This window comes from Channa argus, chromosome 12 (assembly GCF_033026475.1).
Source record: "Channa argus isolate prfri chromosome 12, Channa argus male v1.0, whole genome shotgun sequence".
In the NCBI taxonomy this organism is placed as follows: domain Eukaryota; kingdom Metazoa; phylum Chordata; class Actinopteri; order Anabantiformes; family Channidae; genus Channa; species Channa argus.
In genome coordinates, this window is record NC_090208.1 from 19,050,623 (window position 1) to 19,074,862 (window position 24,240).

At 37.4% G+C, this 24,240-nt stretch overlaps 1 protein-coding gene across 2 annotated transcripts; it reads left to right on the plus strand.

The window, feature by feature from the left end:
* Positions 1 to 1,408: 1,408 nt before the first annotated feature.
* Positions 1,409 to 13,028, plus strand: rasl11a (RAS-like, family 11, member A). Of its 2 annotated transcripts, XM_067524977.1 has the most exons (8): positions 1,414 to 2,024; positions 5,769 to 5,825; positions 5,978 to 6,060; positions 9,759 to 9,799; positions 9,890 to 10,019; positions 10,719 to 10,794; positions 11,073 to 11,149; positions 11,747 to 12,041. In XM_067524977.1, exons 1-8 carry the CDS (start codon positions 1,868 to 1,870, stop codon positions 11,891 to 11,893), a joined length of 768 nt encoding a protein of 255 aa, XP_067381078.1. In that variant the 5' UTR covers positions 1,414 to 1,867; the 3' UTR covers positions 11,894 to 12,041. The 2 variants fall into 2 exon arrangements, with proteins under 2 accessions (XP_067381077.1, XP_067381078.1); XM_067524976.1 differs by lacking the exon at positions 11,073 to 11,149 and having other exon boundaries at positions 1,409 to 2,024; positions 11,747 to 13,028.
* Positions 13,029 to 24,240: the final 11,212 nt, after the last annotated feature.

Consider the following 24,240-nt stretch of genomic DNA (forward strand, 5'->3'; position numbering starts at 1 on the left):
TAAATAATGTAGCATATATTTGAATCATTAATCATTTTGCAAAGTTGTGCTAAATTGTTTCTTTTTGTATTTGTCTAACCCATAGAAAGACCTTGGAGAGTTATTAAATTCATCATGGGAGATGTATTAGGATGCAGCCAACTACTATTTTGTCGGCCCATCCATTCCAATTTTGGCCATTGTCTGCAATGGTAACCATAAATGCAAAGAAGTGTAACAATATTTTGTACTATTCATTTACCCACATACAAAAAGAACAACTGAACAGCACTCAGCTAATTAAGAGCCCATAATAAAGACATCTCACACACAAACTAGCTGATATAAGACTTTGAGTTGCTTTTGTCAAGGCTATTAGGCCTATCTGCTGTTACATGGCCCGAGTTTGTGCCCTGCATGTGCTCAATCTTTATGTTTCTGACCTTTGAGACTATAATAAACAAACAGTATATGTCTTTTATATTTAGCAATGTTCCTCGTATGAAATGTTTATCATTGCTTTGGCCACAAAGTTTTTGTTTAAATAATTTTGTAATAACGTAATAATATTATTGTGTTCATATATTTTGAAATTATAGGGTCCAAGTTGCATGTCAGTACCAAAGAATATTTTATATAAATATTTTATTTATTTACTCTGAATATAAAACACCATGGATTTCCGGTAGTTGTCGCTGTGTTTCTGTCAGACTTTACTACTTGCTGTCGCCTGGAGCTGTCGCTACACACAACTCAGATGTATTAGGTTGGCTTCATTCATGCTTAAATCGGCGGGCGGTGCTTATAGCCACTGACCCGACTGATTCCTCGGCTGCTCTTACTGTCGTTTCTAAATCACTAAAACACGGGCTCTAATGAAGAGTAGACACACAACAATTGGGGGGTGGGGAGGGGGGGGGGGGGTAAATGGGGAAGAAAACAATGCTCAATAATGTAAAAATACTTTTTTTCCCCCTTTAAATTAAAAAAAGGTGTATGACCTTGTAAATCGTCTAAATGCGACTTCCATAATTGACATAATTCAAATATTATTTATAACTATAAATTACTATTTTAATTCAACACGTTAGTAACAAGCTAAAAGAAAAAACCCCTACAGTTTTTATTTTTGCTTTTACTTTCATCATTTGTTTTTCTCGCTTTTCCCTTTGCATTTGCAAGCTTCCATATAGAGACACTAACGAGCTTTTTGATTCATCTGTCTTTGATCTGTTCACGTTCTCGGCTGCTTGCAAATAAAATGACAATTAAAATGTAATAACTGGACAGTAGCTTTAATTATACATTTGACGTTTACTAGACCCCCCAGTTTAATATTGTCGGAGTCTAGGCTGAAAAAGTGAGTCCCTATTGTCTCATGAGAACATTATTGGGGAAGGTCCCAGGCTACATCCCTCCCTCTCTGTCTCTTAGCTGTCTGTCTTCAGTCAGAAGCATTTGCCATCTGTGCGGACCGGAATACTTGCTTTTCCTTAGCTTGTTTATGCATTAAAAAGTACAGCGATACATTTTTAAATGATTTTAGTATTTTACAGTTGCAAATATAAGTCATCTCTGAAAGACCCACAGAGACGTTCAAACTTTGTTCTGGCATTTATTGGAAGAAAACTTTGTGCTGTAACTGGAATACTTGGAAAGTACATGGACATTCGGGATAAAGGACTTTGGTTTCAGAATTACATTTAGACAGATTTAAAGAGTAAATAATCAAAAAGATACTTCAGCAGACGCAGTGTCGCTCCACGCTGTCCCTGCGGGAACAATATGGGAATATTTGAGTGATTTTTCTTCCTCGGGGCGGAGGAGTTTGCTGCTGGCCGCTGTCACTCTCTTAGATCGAGCTGATCTGAGGGCAGAGGCGAGCTAAATGCGGCTGACTGGCGACCCTGCAGCGGGAACGATGAACAGCAGCGGGTCTGGCAACTTTCTGCTGGTCCCCATACCGGAGTATCCACTGCTGGACTGTGTGCCCAACAAGACAGTGAAGATTGTGGTGCTGGGAGCGAGTAACGTGGGAAAAACCGGTATGGACAGAAGCATGGGGGTGGGAGCAGGTTATAGCTATTAATCAAACTGTTGAAATGCACATTAATCCAGATAATTTTTACAGTAACAGTTTTACTGAAACTGATCTGTTGCGTTGTACAGATAGAAATGGAAAAACGGTGGCAAAGCTTCTCAAGCTGTAACCACCGACCAACTACTCATTACACAACTTGTTAGTGGTAAAGTATAGATAAAATCAATCTCTCCAGTAGAGGCAGAAATAAAGTGGTGCCTGTTAGAGCAAACATGCTGGTGGTAAATCCCCCATTGTGACAATATTCTACATATTGGAGCAATTTTTTACTTTTTATTTTTTGTAAATTTACTATAGCTCCTTCTGAAGCTTTTAGTTGGAAACGGAATGGAAAATGGAAAAAGTAAAGTAAAAATAGTTAGAGAGTTAAAACTAAAGATCATATATAACTACTCCATCACAACTCCTGAGTTTAAACGTTTACTTCATGAGATGTAAAGTAATATCCTTAAAAATACAATCCCAATTCCCAAAAAAGTTGGGATGATTTGTAAAGCCTAAAAAAACAGAATGCAATGATTTGCAAATCGAATCAACCCACATTTTATCTCCAATAGAACATAAACAACATATCAGATGCTGAAACTGAGACATTTTACCATTTCATGGAAAATATTAGCTCATTCTGAATTTGATGGCAGCAACACATATCAAAAAAGTTGGAAGAAGGTGATGCATTGTGTAGCATCCCCTCCTTTAACCACTGTCTGTAAACATCTGGGAAGTGAGGAGACCAGTTTCTAGAGTTTTGGGAGAGGAATGTTGTCCCATTCTTGTCTGATGCAGGATTCTAGCCTCTCAACAGTCCTGGGCCTTTGCGGCTGGATTTTTTTGTTTTATGATGCACTAAATGTTTTCTATTGGTGAAAGGTCTGGACTGCAGGCAGGTCAGTTCAGCACCCGGACTCTTCTACTATGAAGCCCTGCTGTTGTGATGGATGCAGTATGTGGTTTAGCATTGTCTTGGTGAAATATGCAAGACCTTCCCTGAAAGAGACGTTGTCCGGATGGTAGCATGTGTTGCTCTAAACCTTCTATGTACTTTACAGCATTGATGCCGTCTCTCCAGATGTATCAGCTGCCCACGCCATAGGCACTAATGCACCCCATACCATCAGAGATGCAGGCTTTGGAACTGTCCACTGATAACAAGCTGGACGGTCCCTGTCCAATTTAGTCTTTTAGACTTGATGGCACTAACAGTCTCTTTATTTCAAATTTTGATTCATCTGACCACAGAACAACTTTCCTTTACATTTTAAATGAGCTTTGGCCCAGAGAACATGTCAGCTAAATCGTTCTTTCTGGATCGTGTTCACATATGGCTTCTTCTTTGCATGACACATCTTTAACTTACATTTGTTGATTGCACAGTGAACTGTGTTCACAGACTTTGATTTGTGGAAGTGTTCCTGAGCCCATGCAGTGATGTCCAGTAAAGAATCTGGCCTGTTTATAATGCAGTGCTGCCTGAGAGCCTGAAGATTACGCGCATCCAGTTTTGTCCCTTCAGCGTTGTCCTGATTCTCTGAATCTTTTGATGATATTATATCCTGTAAATGGTGGGATCTTCAAAGTCTTCTCAATATTATGTTGAGGAACATTTTTCTGAAATTGTAGACACAGTTTGGCACAGACTGGACCTCTGCCCATCTTTACATTCCAGAGGCTCTGCCTCTTCAAATGCTTCTTTTATACCCAGTCATGATACTGACCTGTTGCCAATTGAACTTAGTAGTTGTCAAATGCTCTTCCATTTGTTTTTGATTTGAAGCAATTACTTTTCCAGCCTTTTTTCCCTGTTTTTTAAGATGTGTTGCTGCCATCAAATTCAAAATGAGCTAATATTTTCCATGAAAAAGGTAAAATGTCTCAGTTTCAACATCAGATATGTTGTTTATGTTTCTATTGTGAATAAAATATGGGTTGATGAGATTCACAAATCATTGCATTCTGTTTTTATTTAGGTTTTACACATCATCACAACTGTGTCATTTCTTTAGAAATCAAGATCTAATTTTACAATAGAGGGAAGTGCTGACCAGGCAACGGCATTTGTCCATCCATCCATCCATTCACCCGATATCTGTATTGCTTATTCTGGTTAGGGTGGTGGCATGCTGAAGCCAATCCCATATTTTATTTAGCGAAAGGCAGGGTACATCCTGGACCTTTTGCAAATCTATCTCAGGGCCAAGACAATGAGACAGATAAACATTCACACATTCACACCTACAGGCAATTCTTTTTAAAATTCATATAGATTTCTGATATTGACTTTGCATTTTCATTCTCTACAGAAGTTCTTGCTGCACATTTGCATACTTTCGCTGCTGTAACATGGACATTTCCCCACTGTTGGACAAATAAAGTTCTATCCTATCTTATCTCATCTTTAGAGTCAACAATTGACCTAAGGCAGCAGTACAAAAGTAGCAAATGTAGTAAACTCCAAAATCATTGCACTCTAATTATTTTAGCTTTATTTGCTAAAAACATGAATACATTTATTAATACATAAATGTATTAAAATACATTAATGTGCTCTTATATATGAAGAAAGGCATAAAAAAAGCCCTGGGGGATGGATGTCATGATTTTATGAGATAGACATAACACGTCAATGAGTGTTTAGCTTGCTACCAGTGGCTAATTTGATAACTGTTGTTAATTGAGGGATTTGCAAATTACAATAAGCATCAGGGAGTTGTCAACATCTATAAATGAGGAGACACCTGTATGTATGAATTTTCTCTACAGCCTATTTTCTTCAGTTAGTAGTAAAAAGTGTGTTTTAAGTTTAGGTTGCTCATCACAAAGAGTACTGCTGCCTAGACATTTACCATGCAGGCTTCGTCTATCAAAGCTCCAATTAGGTTGCATGATAAGATTATTATTATTATTATTATTATTATTATTATTATTATTATTATTATTATTATTATTATTTAAGTTTAACCCATAATAGCAAACAACGACATTTCAGCCTTTGCTGCTCCAATTGTGATTACCCTGGTTTAAAAATGATGTCTGTGAGCAGCCCTTTACAAAAGTGCAAAACTTAATTAGCGGAGTAGGCCTTTATTTTGTAAAATCAGTCGACCCTGCAAAAGCCAACCCTGCCGGGAATAAATAAATAACTCACTGCTCTATATTTGTACACCAAACTGCACTGACAAAAGTCTGCAAAGGTTGAAAAAAGGGTCCAGAATAAAACTGAAACTAGTAATATACGAGAAAGTCATTTATAATAAGTGATGACGCATGAAGCATTGCATCAGATTCTAAGTATTGGTGAATCATTTTCTCGGTTCAGACTTTGGGCATGTTTGTTTACAGTGTAGCTTGTCTCTATGCCATTAAAGTTTTCAAAATCAAAAATGCATTTGTAAGGGTCCTGTAACACTGAACAGGAACAATTCATTTCACTATTACAAAGTTCAGTAGATTGGAGCAGGTTAATGTCGTCTTATTTCAAGCTTAAAATAAAACAAAGCAGACCTTAAATCATACACACTTCAGTGCAGCTGTGAAACAGTCATGCACACTCTCTATTCTCTAAAGAAACCCCAGGAGGAGAAATGTGATCATATTACTCCTCCACCGTGGCATTTCCTTCCCTTTGTTGTTACACACTTTAACTTAATTTTCAGTTCACCTGACTCTTAGTTTTCTTGTTTCCTTTCAGCGCTGATTGTCAGGTTTTTGACCAAAAGGTTTATTGGGGATTATGAAGCAAACACTGGTGAGTTTCTGTCCACATGTCTATACAAACAGAGTTATCAAATGTAAGAAACAAAAATAAATGTCTTCACTGACTGATTTCCCTTTGCAGGTCCTCTGAAATTCCTCTATTGATCCATTCATCAATCCCCCTCTCTCTTTCGTTCTCCCCAGGAGCGCTCTACTCCAGAAAGGTCACGCTGGATGGAGAGGAAGTGTCACTTCAGATCCAGGATACTCCCTGTGTTGCTCTCCAGGTAACTCATAGAAATACATTGACAGCAGCTACAGCCAGTTTTCATGTGAACTAGGAATGAAAAGCAAAACATTAAAAATGAGATGATCATGCCGTCAAAAGCAGCTCATGAGGACTTTTCTGATACAGTAGCTGAAGCCAGATTTTACTATCAATCTTTTCTTTCTAGATTGCCGCAGTTCTCACAAGCTCCTTTGTATGTTTACTTGGCAGCAGATTGGGCACTAAGCACACGTAGCAGTCAATCACAGTGGCAGGTGTTGTGCCAAACTGTGTATTCCTTGACAAAACTCTGTTTTCAAGGTGCTGAGGAGAAGATGTTTCTCAAGTGTGAATAGCTATTTAACCACAGTACAATGAAATAATCCCAGTCAGAAAAGCTTCAGAACTGTTTTGGTCTGAGGCATTAGGCCCCTAGGAAAGATATTTTTGTCCGTACAGCAATTTTTTCAAAGTTATTTTTCCCAGTATATTTGAATATATAACATTTTTTATGTGTATGTTTTTTTTTACCTCTGGCATAAAATACAGGACAGACTGGGGGATGGTAAGAAAACTAGTTTGTATCACGATGCTAACATGCACGTTTTGGCATTGAAATGTACAGTAATGTTAGAGCAAAACCAGGTGGTTCTGTGGTCACTGCAAAACCTTCCTCCCAGATTTTGTTTATCAATAAGCATTAAAGGGATTTATGTGTGACTTCCTGTGCGTATGGATGAGGGTGGCTCTTCAGTAGATGCTAGAATCATCATAGCCAAACGTATTCCGCACGTTGATTTGGCATGAGTTTTTACGCCAGATGCCCTTCCTGCTGCAACCCTCCAGTTTTCTCCTGGCCATTTTCTCCTGGCACAATGGGCTCTACCCATTGTGCCACCAGGCCCCTTTGTAGCTGACATATACATTTTATTGATAAATCCATCTAATTTAAAAGGAACCAGATAGGGTTCACGATGTTGCCAGCTTATCTGCAGAGATCAAAATCAATTTGGGGAACTCACACTTTTTACTAATAGTCAACTGCCTTGATGATGCCGATGTTTCAAGGACAACACAACCATAATAGAGGAGGCTAGCAAGCAGCTACTATGCATACCCACTTTTATTTAAAGCTTAAATCTAGGAATAAGGCTGTATTTGCTTGCAATTATTAATTTATGACTTGATAGTGCATATATGCTTTGCATATTCAAGGCATGAATTAGGTGTTACATTTTATATTACTAAGCTAGTAATTAGCAATTCTGCTACAGTATAGTTTGTTTCAAAATGCTGCAAGATATGAATTTCTGGTACCTGCTAATAAATCCTGCATAATTTGCCAAGGCCATGTTGTTTACTATAAGAGAAAATGAATTGTTACCTGGTTTTGGTTTCTAATTTCTAGTGGTTGGTTAACTGTATTTAAAAAGCTAAGCTTTGCGCTTCAGTAAATCTTTGTTATCTTGGCTAAATTGGGAAGCTAGGTGAACAGGTTCAAACAGCAGGGGCATCTGTCCTACATCATTGCTGCCTTAAATCTCTAAATTGAAACAAAGCTCTCAAAGACAATCAAACCTCCGATTTTTATCGCTAAGCAATTCTAGGAATGTATTTGAAGTGAGAGGAAGTGACCTTAGGACCATCTCCATGCACAGAATCTGTATAATAAAAGCAACATGCCACAGAGTTCACCCTGCTTCACACAGGCTATGTGTTTACAAAACCAGGCTCATTTCCTTCACTGGGGAAGATAACGGGAGGAGGCGGGGGGGCAGGGTGGGGTGGGGGGGTCACACATCAAAATGCTTTATTGGTCCACAAGGCACAAAGTACTAGTGCCAAAATATGGGCTGCAACACTGTAAGATGCCAGTTTTTTTTTTATGTTGCTGTTGTTGTTGCCTATTCTTTTCTATTGGCTTACGCCCTCATCACATGACTGTAGTTGCTGACAAAACAGAATAGTTCAGTTTAGTTTATAGTTTATATTAACAACTGAATTAATATGGCACCTGAAATATATTAAATTATAAAAAGAGTTCTGCAATTTGCACAGTTATACAATTTACATATATTTTGATTGTTTGACACTTTGGTGTTTGTGAAAGATTGTGTCTTATAAAACACACACACACACAAACAGAAGACAATATTCCAAAAACACAGAACTTTTATGTTCATCTTACCTGGACAAATTCATCACAGAGTTCTTTCGCACGTTCCCCTTATCTGCTTTGAACCAAACACAGGTCATCTTAGTAGGTTTTCAGCTGTAGGCTGCACTCAGTAATATTTTTAGATATGATTTTCTATAGATTTCACTGTGGCTGCAGCAGAAATGCATGTCTTTTACATCATTCTGTTTTGATTGCGTTTTTAACTGTTTTGAAAGAAGTATGTTTGCATTTGAAAAGTGAATTGAATGTCCTAATTGTAATAAAAAAACTAACTGTACAAAGAAAATAAATCCTCTAAACTTCTCATTATCTTTAAAATATAAAATTCTCCCCCTTCTTATACAATACTAAACATGCAATCAAACTATTTAGGTATAGTTTGGTCTGAATAAAATGATAAAACAAATGACAGCTAACAAATGACATGTGAGTGCAGGCCATTTTCTCAACTGTAATGTGGTTTGTCTAAGTGGTACATTTACATTAATATTTAGTCATTTGGCAGACGCTAGAAGTGAGATACAAGACAAGCAAAAATCTAAGTCAAGGAGAAAACATCAGAGCAAAGTCCTATCAGAAAAGTATTTACATTTCATGAGATGCAAGTGAAAGAAAGAGCAGAGAGGAAGTTGTTTTTTATTAATAGATAAGTGGTGTTGCCATATGTAGCTGTCCAAGATGACAAAATGATGCATTCTTACAGTATTCTAGCAGAACATTTGTACAGTAATAACTAATAAAACAAAAGGACAGCCACAGATGTGGGTGCAGGCCAATAGAAAAGAAAAGGCTACAAAAACATAGGTATCTCATAGGTATCTCGTACATACGTATGACAGCCCATATTGTGAGACTCATATTTTTTGTGTTGTGGACCAATGTAGCTATTACACATTTTGATGTCAGACGTATGTGTGGAGGTCATGTGCAGAGCAGAGAAGTGGAGAAGTGTCCAAACTTCTATAAAATTGAAAAAGTTTTGTAACTCTCCATAAAAAAGAGCCCTAGATGTTTAAAATGAAATTTTAGTTAATATAAAGTCCTAAACAACAGCATTTGCCCAACTTTAACTCAACACCCAGCTTCAGCTTAACTGAAAAGTAGGTGGTCCAGTGAGTCCAGGGTCATAAGTTCAAAGTCTGAAACAGCTGGTGTGTGTCCATAAACATCAGTTTGTCTTGGCAACATGCCTCTTCAGCAAAAGCACCACCTTCTCTGTCACTTTAAGCTGCATAAGAAGATGCTTTTCAGTGACTGTGGGAAGTTATTATGCTGATTTAATATTGAAGTTATACAAATACACAGAATTACTAGCTAAAACTATTTAGCTAATGTTAAAAAAAAGAATAAACCAACATCAAAGTTGTAAACCTTAGTCAGAAAAACTTTCAGGCATTATTTGTCCACTCAGATCACCTTCCTCTGATTTTTATGTGGTATAAAACATCACTCTACCTCTGGCTTTGCCCCTATACTAAAAATATTCATTAATTGCATCCATCGCCTTGACACTATATACAGCGTGTCTGTTTTTGCAGGATGATGCTGAAGGTCTGTACTGCCAAGAACAAATCAACAGGTCAGACTCATGAAGTTGCTTGAACATGAATTAAATGTAATTTACTTAACTATTATACTGTAAATAACTGTATAATAACTGGACTTACAGGTCGATCTATTGGGCAGACGGTTATGTGCTGGTTTTCTCGATCACAGACCACAACAGCTACCAAACCATCCAGCCACTGTACCAACATGTTAGACGTATACACCCCTCTGGAAACATTCCCGTTATACTGGTCAGTATCTAGTCTCCTTAAAGTCTTTCACAGTCGAGATACATTTGGGGACTTGCTTGTCTGGACTTTGTTGTTGTTGAATGTCATCTGACTTCCTCCTTTGCCCCCATCATAATTGTAATGCCCACTGTAGGACTTTGTTATTTGCTATTTGCTAGATTAGACACAAATATATGCACAAACATTTAATCGACAAGGATTCACAACAATCAGTGGGCTGTTCTCTGATATTATCTGCCCATAATTATGGTTGACTAGGCAGCTTTTTACCTCATACTAGGTTCAATAGGTTCTTGCCATGGCACACACTAGTGTAATTAACTGAAAATTAAAATATGCTATGGTGTGCAAAACAAAGGCAGAGCTACAATTTTTTTAGGTTTATCCAATAAATCGACAAAGGTTTAAGAACGAAGCGGAATTTCTTTGTCATCACCAGCACTAGCACTGTCACAGTTGCTACAACCACGGATTTATATCACACGAATGGAAGATTGAAAGCTACCTAGTGAAGCATAATTTTGGGGCAATACATGCTTGATAATGCCCCCTTGAAAGATGTAACAACAGTCAACTCAGCTGACTTCTAGCTGTACCAAAGTCTTTCATTCGTCTCCTGAACAGACAATAACAGTTATAGAACCCTCTTACCCTAATACCTCTAATTTAATCTATGCTGTAATCTGTAATCTGCTGCAGGTTGGCAACAAGAGCGACCTGCTCCGAGCTCGACAAGTACCTGCAGATGAAGGCGAGACATTAGCAGCTTCATTAGGTAGGGTGCACTCTCCTTCCTACTCCTGTTTCTTCTTTTTCCTTTTTATCAAATGTCAAAATCAGCCATTATGTATTAGAAGAACCAGTCAGGCATTTGCTGTAAATGCAACCAGCAAAATTCCCAACTTTAGAAAAACTGTGAAAAGTTTTTCGTACACATATTTACTTCTCATATGTATATAAACCATTTCCTGCCAGCTGTCTAATGAATGAGGAATGCTGAGTATTATCTGGAAGATAAGTCAGTCCTGATTTAAACACTGGCTCTGCTCACAGGGGGAGTTTACTTTGAGGCCTCGGCCAGAGAGAACCACGAGGGAGTCCACACCGCCTTCCTACATCTGTGTCAGGAGGTGGGACTTTATGTTGCTGTTGCTTGTTGGTGTGTTAGTTTGGCAGCAAAGAAGTGGTAAAGAGGGTTTAAGCAATGTGATTGCCTACAGAACACAAGCTAGCAAACACTTCTTTCCTCGTGAAGGCATTTTAAAGAAGGGTTATAAAACGTGCACTGTGAATCTATTACACTTCAAGGATTTTTGCTTCTCGTAGGAACTCTGACTGCAGGGAATTTCCCACTGATGCCAGGGGCAAATGCAAAATATCAAATATTTATCTTTTCATCCAATAAGGGATATAACAGCCCATGGTGGTTCCCTCTGTATACAGTATTTGTTTTTCTGTTGCCCATTCACTATTAATGTATTGGTAAGATTAGATTGTTTCTTCATCTTGCATTGCAGAGAGCAAATTCAGAAATCGTAGTTTGAATATTAAAGTTACACTGATCAGGCTGCCACAAGAAGCGTCCGACTGAACAGTTAACCTTTACTAAAGTAAATATTCACTAGAACATGTCCTTCAAGATTTACAACTGTCTTGGGGCTCAATTGAACTTTTTCCTATATGCCCAGTTTCATTTTTGTTGAGTCAGTGTGTTGTCGGTCCTCCAGATAAGCCGAGCACTGGGAGGAGGGAATGGGGAGAAGAGGAGAGGAGGCCTTCACTTGGCCAGACCCAAATCTCCAAACATGCAGGAGTTGAAGAGGAGGTTCAGGCAGGTCCTTTCCTCCAAGGTCAAGTCAGCCACAACTATTTGATCTTGGGATGGGACCAAAAACAAATGGCAAACAGAAGAACTTCCATGGAAATAAAAAGGTTTTACTCCTTCTTTGATGGAGGACTGAACAAAGATGACAAGAGTATACACTTGCTATTAATGCCATTAATGCTGGACTTGTCTGCAGTGATCAAAGCTTTGTAAAAAGAACATACAGTCATCAGATGGGTGGAAAAAGACTAAGATCAAATGGATTTTTTTGGCACCTGAGCTCTTGTCTGTTTTTTGGAAGAAGCTCAAGGTCAACTTAACTTTTTTCTGGGCTCAAGAAAAAAAGGATGCTGTTCAAAAAGAATATTTTAAAGACTGTTATTGAAACAGTTTCTGTTGTTCAATAAACTCAATGTGAAGGACAGTGAATAAAACATGACTGATGGTTTCACTGTAAACTTTCTGACGTATTAGGACAATTCATGTCTCGGTTTTCTTAAGGCAGAAGTCACTCTTTATATGTCATAATGAAAATGAATTTTATAAATCAAATTTTTAAAGAATCATTGAAAAAATAATTCTACAGAACACAATCTGTGACTAATTCTCTGTTATTGGAATAAAATTATGCCACATTTTGCCCTCTGCCTTTTATAATTTATTATATCTTAGGCTAAATTGAGTTTTGTTTGGTCAACTTTGGAACAAAACGACTAAAATCACTGCCTATGTTGAATGTGTCTGACAGTCTATCCACACATGTACACTACTTTCTGTTAACAATCCCACAAGCAATGCTCCCAAATTGCAAGATCAAATAATAACCATCATGCAGCTCAAACAGCTATTAGTGATGAAGCAATATGACATCAATTAGTAAGTGTATACAATCCTAATTTTCTGCTCACTATTGAGTGAAGTACTACTACTAGAGAGTAGTAAATGAGTGAAGAGTGAGGGAATTTGGACACAGCATTGGTCTGAATCAAAACAGGAAATGACCCTAAAACACAGTTTTCAAAGCCATGAACTGAGACAAATGTTGACAATTGGCAGCAGGAAGGGAAGCCTTGGATAAGAAAACAAAGCAAGGATATTTATGGAAGGTATTGACTGTCAATAATAAAATGAAATATTTTTGATTGTTTGCATATAACTGAGATTTTAAGATTATTTAAAATTTATGTGTGCATGGTGTATAACTAAAGAAAATGTAAAACCCTATTATAAGTCAGTCTGGACCAGAGGTATGAGAAAATCAGGGTTAGCTGGGCTCTAGGTCAGCCTACTTTAATTAAACCTGCCTCTTTACAAACTCCATGTGGAGTCATAATTGAGGATTATAAAACTGATAGAAAATATGAACACTTACAATAAAAACGGTAAAAAGGCCAATTTGGAATTAATTTAGAATTTAGGAGTTGCTGTGGCTGACAAGGTAAAGCCAGGTGTTCACTGACTGAAGGATTGGAGATTTGATCCCTGTCCCTCTGATCCTCATGGTGAAGGTTTACACTGCACTACTGTGTGAAGACACTTTGAATGCCAGTCTGTGCTGAATGACTGAATAAAAACGATAGACATTTTTATTTTTGAAGTTGAAGGTTTGACATACATGGGAAATAAAATTTCAGTTTGATTAAATTATTTCACTTTAACATTGGCAATCATAGACTTCCACTTTCAGCTTAATGTGTTCTAACTGGCATGGACACCAGAGTCCAGTAATACCACAAGAGCTTTAATTACATTGTTTTAAACCCACATATTCATCATTAAAATTACAATAATTTGGGCAGGTAGGCAGCATGCCGAAGCTAATAAAGCTAACAAATAACATATTTAGTATCCGTGTCTCTTATTTATGAGGCCTAGTTTGCTTGTAACTGTGTCAAAGTAAATATTTCCACCCTAGCTTAGCCCCTAGAGTCCAAAGTGAAGGTGTGATTGGCCCTTTAACGAGTTGCAGTCTGGACAGTATTTCATTTCTCTTATAAAAAAGGAGTAAATGTTGCTCTGGAATTTCTGACTGAGACACATTTAGAGAAAACAGAAAAAATAACTACAGTTTTAACTGTGATTAATATTGTCTTATTATTTAGTAAAAAATAATAAAGGTTGTGCGTGTGTGTGCGTGTGTGTGCATGTGTGTGTGTGTTTTCTGCCGTTCTCATGACCTCTTCTCTTGTTGACACGTACAGAATTCCCAGTAAAGACAAATTCCCCAGCATCTGGAATTTCTTTTTTTTTTCTCTTTTGGTGGCTGAACTGCCACTACAACCCTTTCTCTCTCAATCACACAGACAGACACACACACACACACACACAAAAAAACACTCACACACTTAAAAATTGTCTGCTGACCCCAACTCATGACCTTATACTCTTTGACCTTTCAAAACAGCAGGGCTCCATTAGAGTCTGATGCTGAGATAAAGCCGAACTTGTGTGGTTGGTGTGTGTGTGCGTGTGTGGGTTGGTTATGTATGTGTGTGTTTGCAAAAGACAGCAATTAGGAGATTTTCCCATACATACTTACTCTCTTCAGCTTCATTATGTCTATTATATTCTTAAAGACCCCCTGCCTGTGGGCCATTGGAACAAGTGCTCCTACAAACTCAAATAAACGATAAGTTACTCCCCTTTTCCTTGATGCCTGCAATTTGCTCTACCACAGACGTTAAATGTGAGTTTGATAGATAAGGAGTTAATATGACTTTTATGAGTCCTTATATAGAAAACCGAGCTACCGCTTATTTTTCCCTTTTTCGGTAACAAGAAAGAGAGCAAACTTGAGGAGTAGGAAGTAAGTAGGCAAGTAGGAGTTTCAAAAGTAAGAAAACACACTATTGACACTAAAACTAAAAATATCAATATATGCAGTGACAGACTCTCACACAGCTGTAATGTATCTTATGCAGTTCCCTCTATGCGTCTAGAGAGTGATCAAAACATTCAAATTGTTATACAAGTTATGAGTAAAATGCAAATCGCTGATCAAAAATGATTTGGATTCTTTGGTTTCTTCACAGTTAGAATAAAAGATGAAAGTGTCCGTCAGTAAAAGGCTGGACTGAATAACAGATAGTGAAATCAGGACTTTGGCACCTACTGAACTTTATGTTTTCTTTTCACCGAAAAAAAAAACCCTGTTCATTACTTATCTGTACTTACTGCAATTGTGTAATTGTTTTTGCCATGACTGGATGAAGTTTTCGCCTAAAACGTATTATGGTTTGTGCCAGAATGACTTGGTCTTCATTAGTTGATGGACTTTATCCAATTGGAACTATACACTTTTCTGGTGTCTAGAACTTTTAATCCGTATGAAATTATTTAACACAAAGCAACAGTATGTACCACAGTTGTTTTAAATAACATCACGTCAAATGCTGTGGAAGCCCCTTTGAGCTCAACACACTGCTACACACGGCATAGTGAGATGCATCGAGCTTTGGAACAGCATTATTATTTGATGCCCTTGGTGGCTTGATTTTGGGTCTACAGCTTGATTCCTAAAAGTTGCATATTGTAGCTGTAAAAAACAACTTCACTAATCTGAGGACACAGGCACCGCACGTCAAATAACTCCCTAAATTTAAAACGGTTTTCTAGCTCTTGGGTTTGGTGGAAATGCAAGAAATGTATTTATAACACAGGCTGCTTGGTTAAATGAAAAATGTATTAATATTTTTATACCCAAACCCCTTACAACTATAATATTTACGGATGATCTCCCCCTATGTAATCATTATTATTTCAAGTCATTCATTCAGTAGAGCATCCAAAAACAGCATGTTTTGTGTTTTCTACGGTTTGAACAGGCCAAAAAAAAAGACAAAGCACTGCTCCGGGGTGGTAGCACAAATTTAAAAGCCCTGTTCCAGCATCTACAGTATATATCTGTGTTTGATTTTGATGTTTGTATGTTTACTTTATATATTTGTCAAACATTTACAATGTTGTCTCTGTATTTGCAGTGGATTTATTGGGGCTCAGAGGGGACATGAGGATCGTGTGTCTTTTGTGCCATTTTGTATTACTTCAAAATTAATCTTGTGGAATAACGTCAAGAGACATTTTTAAACCTAAACACTGTGTTTTATGGTCTGAATTTTATGGTTTGGAAGACATTTGATTGGTGAGTTAAAGTGTAAAACTGTGTGTGTGTTTGTGGTCTTGTTGTGCACCAAGAGTCCCGCTTGCTAGGGGAGAACTGTAACCCCAGCACAGGAATTTGGTTTTGAATTCAGTTTGTTAAATCAATGACAATCAAATCCAATTTGTGCTATTCGAGTGTCAGAGTGGATGCGTTAATATTGTACAGAATTTGTGACAGCTCGATCATGCATCCCATATTATCTGAGCACATTGTGGGTCATCATTGAATTTATAAAATTTGATTACTGCATCTGATTACCAGTTCTGCAGAAACACTAATTATATAGAAAATATTATTCTGCAGTGTTTATTCTGCAGTGTATTCTGCAATTTTTGCAGAAAATTGCATCACTTCCTCAGACCAGGTGAATACTAGTTGGATTAACTTTATAGTGTTGACCCAAGCGCACTGATAACTACTTTTGATTTCTTAGTTTTCTGCAGATAAACCTTTGGCCTATGTCAGGGGACAATAAAGCAAACACCAGTGTGACATATCTGTAACACAACAATTTTCACGAGGCACACAACAGTAACACAGTCCCGTAAAGACATGCCATAAGGCAGTGGTGAGTAATGAGAGTGGAAGACAAGTGACACACTTTCACAAAAGACCGAAAGAAAACAAAAAACACAGCATAGATTTGAGGGGAAATCCTTGTTGGAGACTTACAGACAACACAGACTGTAGAGTCTACAGAGGGACATGAAGACACTTCAGGTAAAGTTCTAGTTACTGTAGATTGGATGTCACTGATGTGAATTGTAAATATTAAACAAGTTCAGAATATTTTTTGTGACAATGACTGTTAGCAACACAGACTGTGCAGTCAGCTTTACTTTTGTAATTGTCACTTATCTTAAAACAGCTCCCAAAGACTGACAATGTTCTACCTCCACCTACCTGCTCAACCAAAATGAGGTTAATGCACACTGGGTTATTATCACAGAAGTTTTCAGAGTTGGTAGGGGTGCAAACGGGTCGCATCTGACCCCGTAGCCAGTTCTGGTCGGCATCAATCTCATGTTCAAATTTCAGCAGTTTTAATAAAAGTTTTCACTCTTTTTTTTCTTCTACATTTGCCTGCTGCAGTGCAGGAATTCAGCCGGTGTGCCTCAGTTTGTTGTTGTTCCAGTGTTCAGCTCTTCTCTTCAGAAGTTGTGAACGGAGGCAACATTGCACATTCAGCAGTGTAGTTGAGTCTTACAGACTATCGGCTTTCTGGGTGGATACATTGTAGCAAATAATAAGATTATATATCTGTTTAAAAATCATTTATATTTCTTCTATTACAATACATGTTCAGATGTGAAATGTGAGCAAATAATCCAGGAGAGTAATTGAGGGCATATTTAGATTTCATTGGGCTTCATTCGCACAGATGTGAGGATTAAATAAAAATAGTGAGAAATAAAAACAAGCAACAAATTCCCATTTACGCTCTTAGTTTGCCAACTTCTTTAGTCTTGTTTAGTCTGAGTAACCATGTCAGCTTCTTAGCTGATAGTAGCGTAATGCAAATGCAGGTCTACGTAAATTTGTGCATTATAGGGGTTGCTGTAAATCTTGTACATGTACTCGTGTAGTTGTAGTTGCTTGGTGAAAGCTGATACATCTCCTAGGCATGGCACGCCAGCTGTCCTTTTCCGGAATGAGACAAAGAAAAATAGTGAGGTGTCGGATGATGTTACAATCATATAAACAGCTTTTGTCACTTATGGTTTTGAAACCTTCATGGTTTAAAAACTCAAAAGACGAATAACTGAAGTTGTCTGCGGTTTGAGGTTTCTGTCAGCACAAAATAAATAAAACGTGAGAACGTGGTTGTTGTTGTTACCAACGCGCTAAACATGTAGTAGACTAAAGTGACTATAGAAAATAAAAGAGCCACTGAGGATGAGGTAAATGATTTGTTTTTCTGCCACCAAGCCAACTCCCAAGTATCTATGTGTGGGTGTTCTTGCTCTGGTGACCACTATGGGAAAGCAGCAAAAGGACATAAACCAGCTGTGGGTGCATGTGTGTGTTGGCTCCTTCTGTTATCTGTAGAAGACGGCAGGAATCTTGGTCCGGTTTGTCCCAGAGAGAGAGAGAGAGAGAGACAGACAGACAGAAAGAAGGAGGAATAATGATAGAATGGAGGGAGTCAAACAAGTATGTAATAAATGAACACTGAAAAAGAAGAGGACATGAGAAGCATTAAAGTCAAGAAGATAAAAACACATAAACAGGAAGATTATGAGTGTGTTTGTTCATGCCTAAAACAAACAGTCATGACAGCTTTCAGCACATCATTGCTAGAAAAGTTCAGCTCCCCAACACAGTAACATAGTGTAATGAGTGACAGGCCAACAGCACTGTTTGATGATAAAAATCAACATCAAAGCCTGAAGATCTGCACAGCAGCTTTAAATAAAATGAGACTCTAAACTTTGTACTTGAGCTTAAGTCAGACGCATGCAGCAGTGCAGCTTTTCCCTTCTAAAATGTGAGCAAAATTTGGGCCACATTATCAATGTAAATGTAAATATAAAATGTTCTGGAGCTTTCAATCTTAACACATAACCTTCATTAACAGATGGGGTTAACCGGTCGTACCATCTTTATCTTCAGAATTACTAAAATTTTATCCAGTGGCGTGCAAAACCACAACAAACGAGAAGCACATCTTTTGAACACAATGAGATTTTTTTCTTACATTTTAGAAAATATTTTGTTTAGCACTACAGACCAGCAAAAGCGCAACGTTAGATAGTTATGACATTAAAACATGTGACCAGTATGTGTGCATGCGTTTTTTCCGTTTTCCCTGCTTCCATTTAAGTAAAACTCAATTTATTCTTGGAAGATAATTGGATTTCATTGTGATAGTCTTTGATGATCTGCATCATATTTTGCTCACATTTAAAGCAATAATGTGAAACTGACTGAAGCCACTAACCACTGAATATAAGAGTTCAATCATATACAATACAATAGTTCCTGCTACTTTCTGTCCAAATGTAACCTTTGCAATTTGGCCTCTTTCTTTCCCATTTTCAAAATGGCTGAAAACCTCTAGTTAAAGCATAACAGTATCTGAGGTCTGTTGGGCCTATTTTTGGCACCAAAGGTCCCAGTGGGCAGCCCATTTACTCCCATTTCCTTTCTCATTGCCTGCCTTTTTTCTCACTTTTCCCTTCTTACTGCATTTACTGAGACTCAATGCTAGAACATTCAAACCAGGATTTTTCTCGTTGATGTAGAAATTATGGTCACAGTCCTTTCCCTAATGTTGTAGTTTTATTACTGTCTTTCCTTTTATCCAAACTGTTTACAGTATCTTCAATCACTGTTCTTGCACTTTTCCAATTCTCATTTTTCCTTCTTTATCATCTTGGCTTTCAATTTGTTTTCATGATAAGCTAATGATTGTGTTAAGGAGTCTGACTCTATAACCACAAATTCCGTACATGGACTTAGGTAAACAGTTTACAGTTGGCTTCTCTAGAAAGCTGATTTCTTAACTGTCATGTAAAGGGGAAATCTGAAGCTGAGGATTAGGGAAACCTGATTTACCCAGGAAGATTTCTATCAGTTACCTGAATAAGAGAGAGATCGTTAACTGGTTTAAAACAAGGTCTGTCCCTAATGTTAGACAGAAAATCTTACACAATGTGACTTGTACAACCCGAATTCCAAAGAAGTTGGGACAGTGTGTAAAACCTAAATAAAAGCCAAATGCCATGTTTGTGAATCCATTTGTTGTTGATTTGCGGCGATTACTTTTCCAGCCTTTTCTTGGCCCTCTTCCACCTTTTATGAGATGTATTGCTGCCATCAAATTCAAAATGAGCTAATATTTTCCATGAAATGGTAAAATGTCTGTTTCAGCATCTGATATGTTGTTTATGTTCTAATTAGAATCAAACATGGGTTGATGAGATTTGCAAATCATTGCATTTTTGTTTTTATTTACATTTTAAACATCGTCCCAACTTCTTTGGAATTGGGGTTGTAGAAGTCAAAGTAGTTTCCGCAGTAGTTTTCTGCAATTAACACACTTGTGGATCAGATGTGTGTCCATTCCTTCCTCTTCCCCTGTGCTGTCTCTTTGCAGCGACATAAAGCCAAAAAATGTATTAATTTAAAAAAAGACAGCCTGAAAGCAGTGTACATATTCCATCACTATACAGTCAACAGGCTTCCTAAATAAAATATTACATTTAACCTTTCATATTACTGCTAATTAAAAGTGAAAAGTTAAATGACAATAATTCTGTGAAAGGAAGTAACTTTGAACATTTTAGGTACTGTTGCCTTACTTTCACCAAACAATCATAAACGTTAACATGAATTAACGTTTGGTCTGATATACAGTAGTGTAAAATTATGAAGCTCCAGTTACGAACATATGTTTTTTTCATGTTTTTAGGGCTCTCAAACAAACTACAATAACATTCATTTGTCCTATTCAGAAAGCCCAAACCTAAACCTGCTTTAACAGAATTAGCTGCCCCTGAGCAGCCAGCTATTGTAACTAAAAACTCACTTTTTTGTGCTTCCACTTGGTCCTGAATGTGGCTTAAGATCATTCTTGAAACAATGTTGATCCTGTGGCATATCCTTAACAGGAGGAAATCCTACAGGGAAGGAATTCAGCTTATATCAGGGATGCTACAGGTTTGATAGGTTGATGTGGAAGTGTTTGGAACTTCTTACCAAATGTGTTTGAACAGAAAGGTATTTTAATGAGTGTGGCTTGTATGTGGATTTAATGGTGTAAAATAATGGCAGCTATGAAGCCTTTCTGTTTAAACGAGCCGATTCTCTTTACTGAGGAAAACTGGACTTTTACAGTAACTGATAACAATATTAAAAGCTAGGCTATGTTATGTTTTGTACTTTGGTAAGGTTTTTCAACCTGTTGTTTCAGTAGGCGTTGATCCTTGATTCGCTTGCAGTTGTCTTTTTAAATTCAAGGCAGATGTGAAAATACCTGGACAGTGCTGAAGCGGGATTGAGAAAAGTGTAGACCTGTGGTGTTTTGGATAACTTCTTTTGAGTTTTATCTCTTACGTTTTCATCTTATAAACATTCTAGACACAAACATTGCTTAAATTGTGATCTCCTGTAATCTAAATGTTTTCCGGGTCTGCATTTTGGCTCAAAAAGAGCAGCTGGACCGATAATAATGAGACTGAGGGAGAAAAGGGAGGTTATGAAATCTGTTGTTCTGTAATTATAATTTGTCATTTTGTAATATTAGGTTGCTAACAACAGTATTTGTACTTTAGGGTATTTTAAGTTTAAACATAATCATCAGGTGGATGGTCGTGTCCAACAGTGCTGCACTCTGGACACCACAGGTTATTTACATCATGTCTTGCATTAGTCCATTTTGTCTGTGCATTTGCTGGAATAATTAAGTTTGGTCTTTTTGATAAAATAGCAGCAGAGTGATGCTGCTTCAGATACAGATATGGGTTTGACAGTGAAATTTTTTTCCAAACATTAACACTGTGATGTCGAAAAATGGCAGTGGCACACCCTTTGTTTCCGACTACGAAAGAATGTCATCCATGAAAAAAAGGGGGATTGACAGAGCGAGAGACATAAACTTACTGTCAATTTTAGATGGCTGCTGGATGAATTTTCATTTAGATTTTCTATTAGTTATTAGTTAGAAACATATTGCCATACTTCTATCTTTTTATCTCCAAGGTATTCGGTCGGAGGTGAGAGGGCAGAAAGGATGAGTCATTCATACTAATAACCAACATTAAAAACCCTACAGGAAAGAAGAACCTCTATGAAAAATACTGAAACTCAGGTTCACACAACTGTTTGCGATCAACTTAATTTCTTTAACAATGCTTTCTTTCTGCTGCACAGGTTCATATTTTGACCTCTAATACTAAGAGATGATCTTAATTCTTTTTTAATGCATTCGAGTAGGGACTGTGTGTGGTTGTGTCTGGGTGGCTGAGTCCTTTTCCACCCTATCCATTCATGTTAATGTGCTTTTCTGCATTTCTGACTTTTCATCATTCCTCCTTTGATGTGTGGTCAAATTGCAGACCACATCAGATAAGGTAAATTTGTAGACTGACTGAAGTTGGGCCCACAGAAGAAAAAAAGGTAATAAATGAACATTTCAACACAAGTCAATGTGGGATTGACGTTGTGATTAAATACAATAAGTATCTTAAAATATAACAAGTGAACTATTATCTTTAAGAGTTTTAGGCCACAGATAACTATATTAATAGTCAAAATAGCATTGCTACTATGTGACCAGTTTGGAGTCTATAAATCGAATATAAAAGGTTTTATGGTGTACACTGTATCGTGCCTGAGACCTGGCCAAAATGTTGTTTTACAATGCATTTCTTCATTTAAGCACTGCACAACAAGTTTATTATATACGTGATAGCAAATAGTTGCTTATTTACACAGGAAGGAATGATAAACCAGCAGTATAATCAATAGACAATGTAGGCTTTTGCCTGACCAATTAATCTTAATTTCACTACAATACACTGTCCCTGGCTTTTCTATTAATACAATAAGGAAATTGTATGTTGTTAATTGTTGATAAAAATGTAGAGTTGAAAATATTGTGACACTGCACGCATCAGTAAAATGATCCCATCGCATTTGTCTTCCAACATATCCAATGGTGGTTTAATAAATGCGCTTTATCTAACTCTACCGATTTGTTAAGTTTTTTTATGGTTATTTGGTTTTATGGTGTTTACAGACACATGGCACTTGGCTAAGCTTCATAAGTCAGAAAAAGTCATTCATGACAACATAATGAAATGATGGCTAAGGTTAGGGAAAGATCATAGTATGGCCTAGAGAAAAGGAAAACGGTCACTTCACAGAAAAAGTGTTTACAATTTAAGTAAGACCAATGTCTTTCCTTATTAAAACGTACCCAGGGGTCTGTGGTGTCCATTGACCGCCAAATGGGTTGTAACATCACCTGATAGCCCTGTATGCTACTATTGCCGCTAATGGAATGTAAAAACCTGCTTAATCCTGCTTGGGGCCTGTCATGTCCCATCCAGCCTGTCAACCAGCCTCCACCTCTGCACTCTGTGGTGCCACTCAGTCTTGAGAATGAGGGGCCCTCTGTCAGTGACCGACAAGTGGCTGTTTTAGAAATCAAGTGCCATTCAGAAATGAAGGAGTGTATGATCAATTCAAAGACATGCTTATGGCAGAGACTGTCAACACCTGAATATTAGGGGGGCATTTGGATGGTACAGTGACCTGTGGGTGAACTCTGCTATAGACCTGCTTCACTAGACACAGAAAATTACAAAAACCTTCTGTTGGGCAGTGTAATTAAAATGGTTCAAAAATCTTTGAATTGTTTTTAAATATTTGTACAGTATTTTTATTTTAATTTTAGAAAAAACATGGTGTTAATGTTACCTTGATCCATTTTAGCTCTCTGTGAAATCATACAAGGACACATGTTCTGTTTTCTGCAAAAGTCTGTGGCTTACATCTGTCTCAACCCAAAGAGTAATGAAGGCCTTTCAAAGACTTTAAAAAAATAACCTGTTTGTTCTATTTTTTGGCTATCGTATAATGTTACTAATATCAATATTGAGCAGGACACTGTTGAAAAGTTAATTTTAACGAGACTCCTTGTTAAGTTTTATAAAAATAGTAAGCAAATTTTCAAGTTTGAAACTACTAATTAAGGATATACAAGTGTTGACTTTGGTTATTTGCTGACATTTAAAAAGTACACCAATATAATATGTGGTTCATCCTTTTTGGAAATATTGGTGTGGCCACATTTAACACAAAACTTCACACCCATACTTCTTGGTTTTGACATAAGAGGAAAAAAAGAATGTCTCTGATAATGGTATAGTTGCCTTTTACTTCATTTGGAGTAACAGTTTCAATTTAATTTTAATGTAGATATTTAAAGAAAATATGTATTTGATGCCCAGGGGCGGCTGTAACTCAGCCAATATATGTCAAAGTGTCTCTTGGTAAGACACTGAACCCGTAACAGGCCATTCCCCTCCCCAGCTGTGCAGTGCGGTAGAAATTGGGGAGGGTTTGGTCAGGAAGGGCATCCGACGTAAAAACTGTGCCAAATCAACATGCGGACAATGATCCGCTGTGCCGACCCTGAACTCACAGGATAAGCCGAAAGAACAAAAAAAAATAATCCATTTGATGCCTGCAATGTCCTGTTGGTTTGTTTTGCTTTTGACATCTGT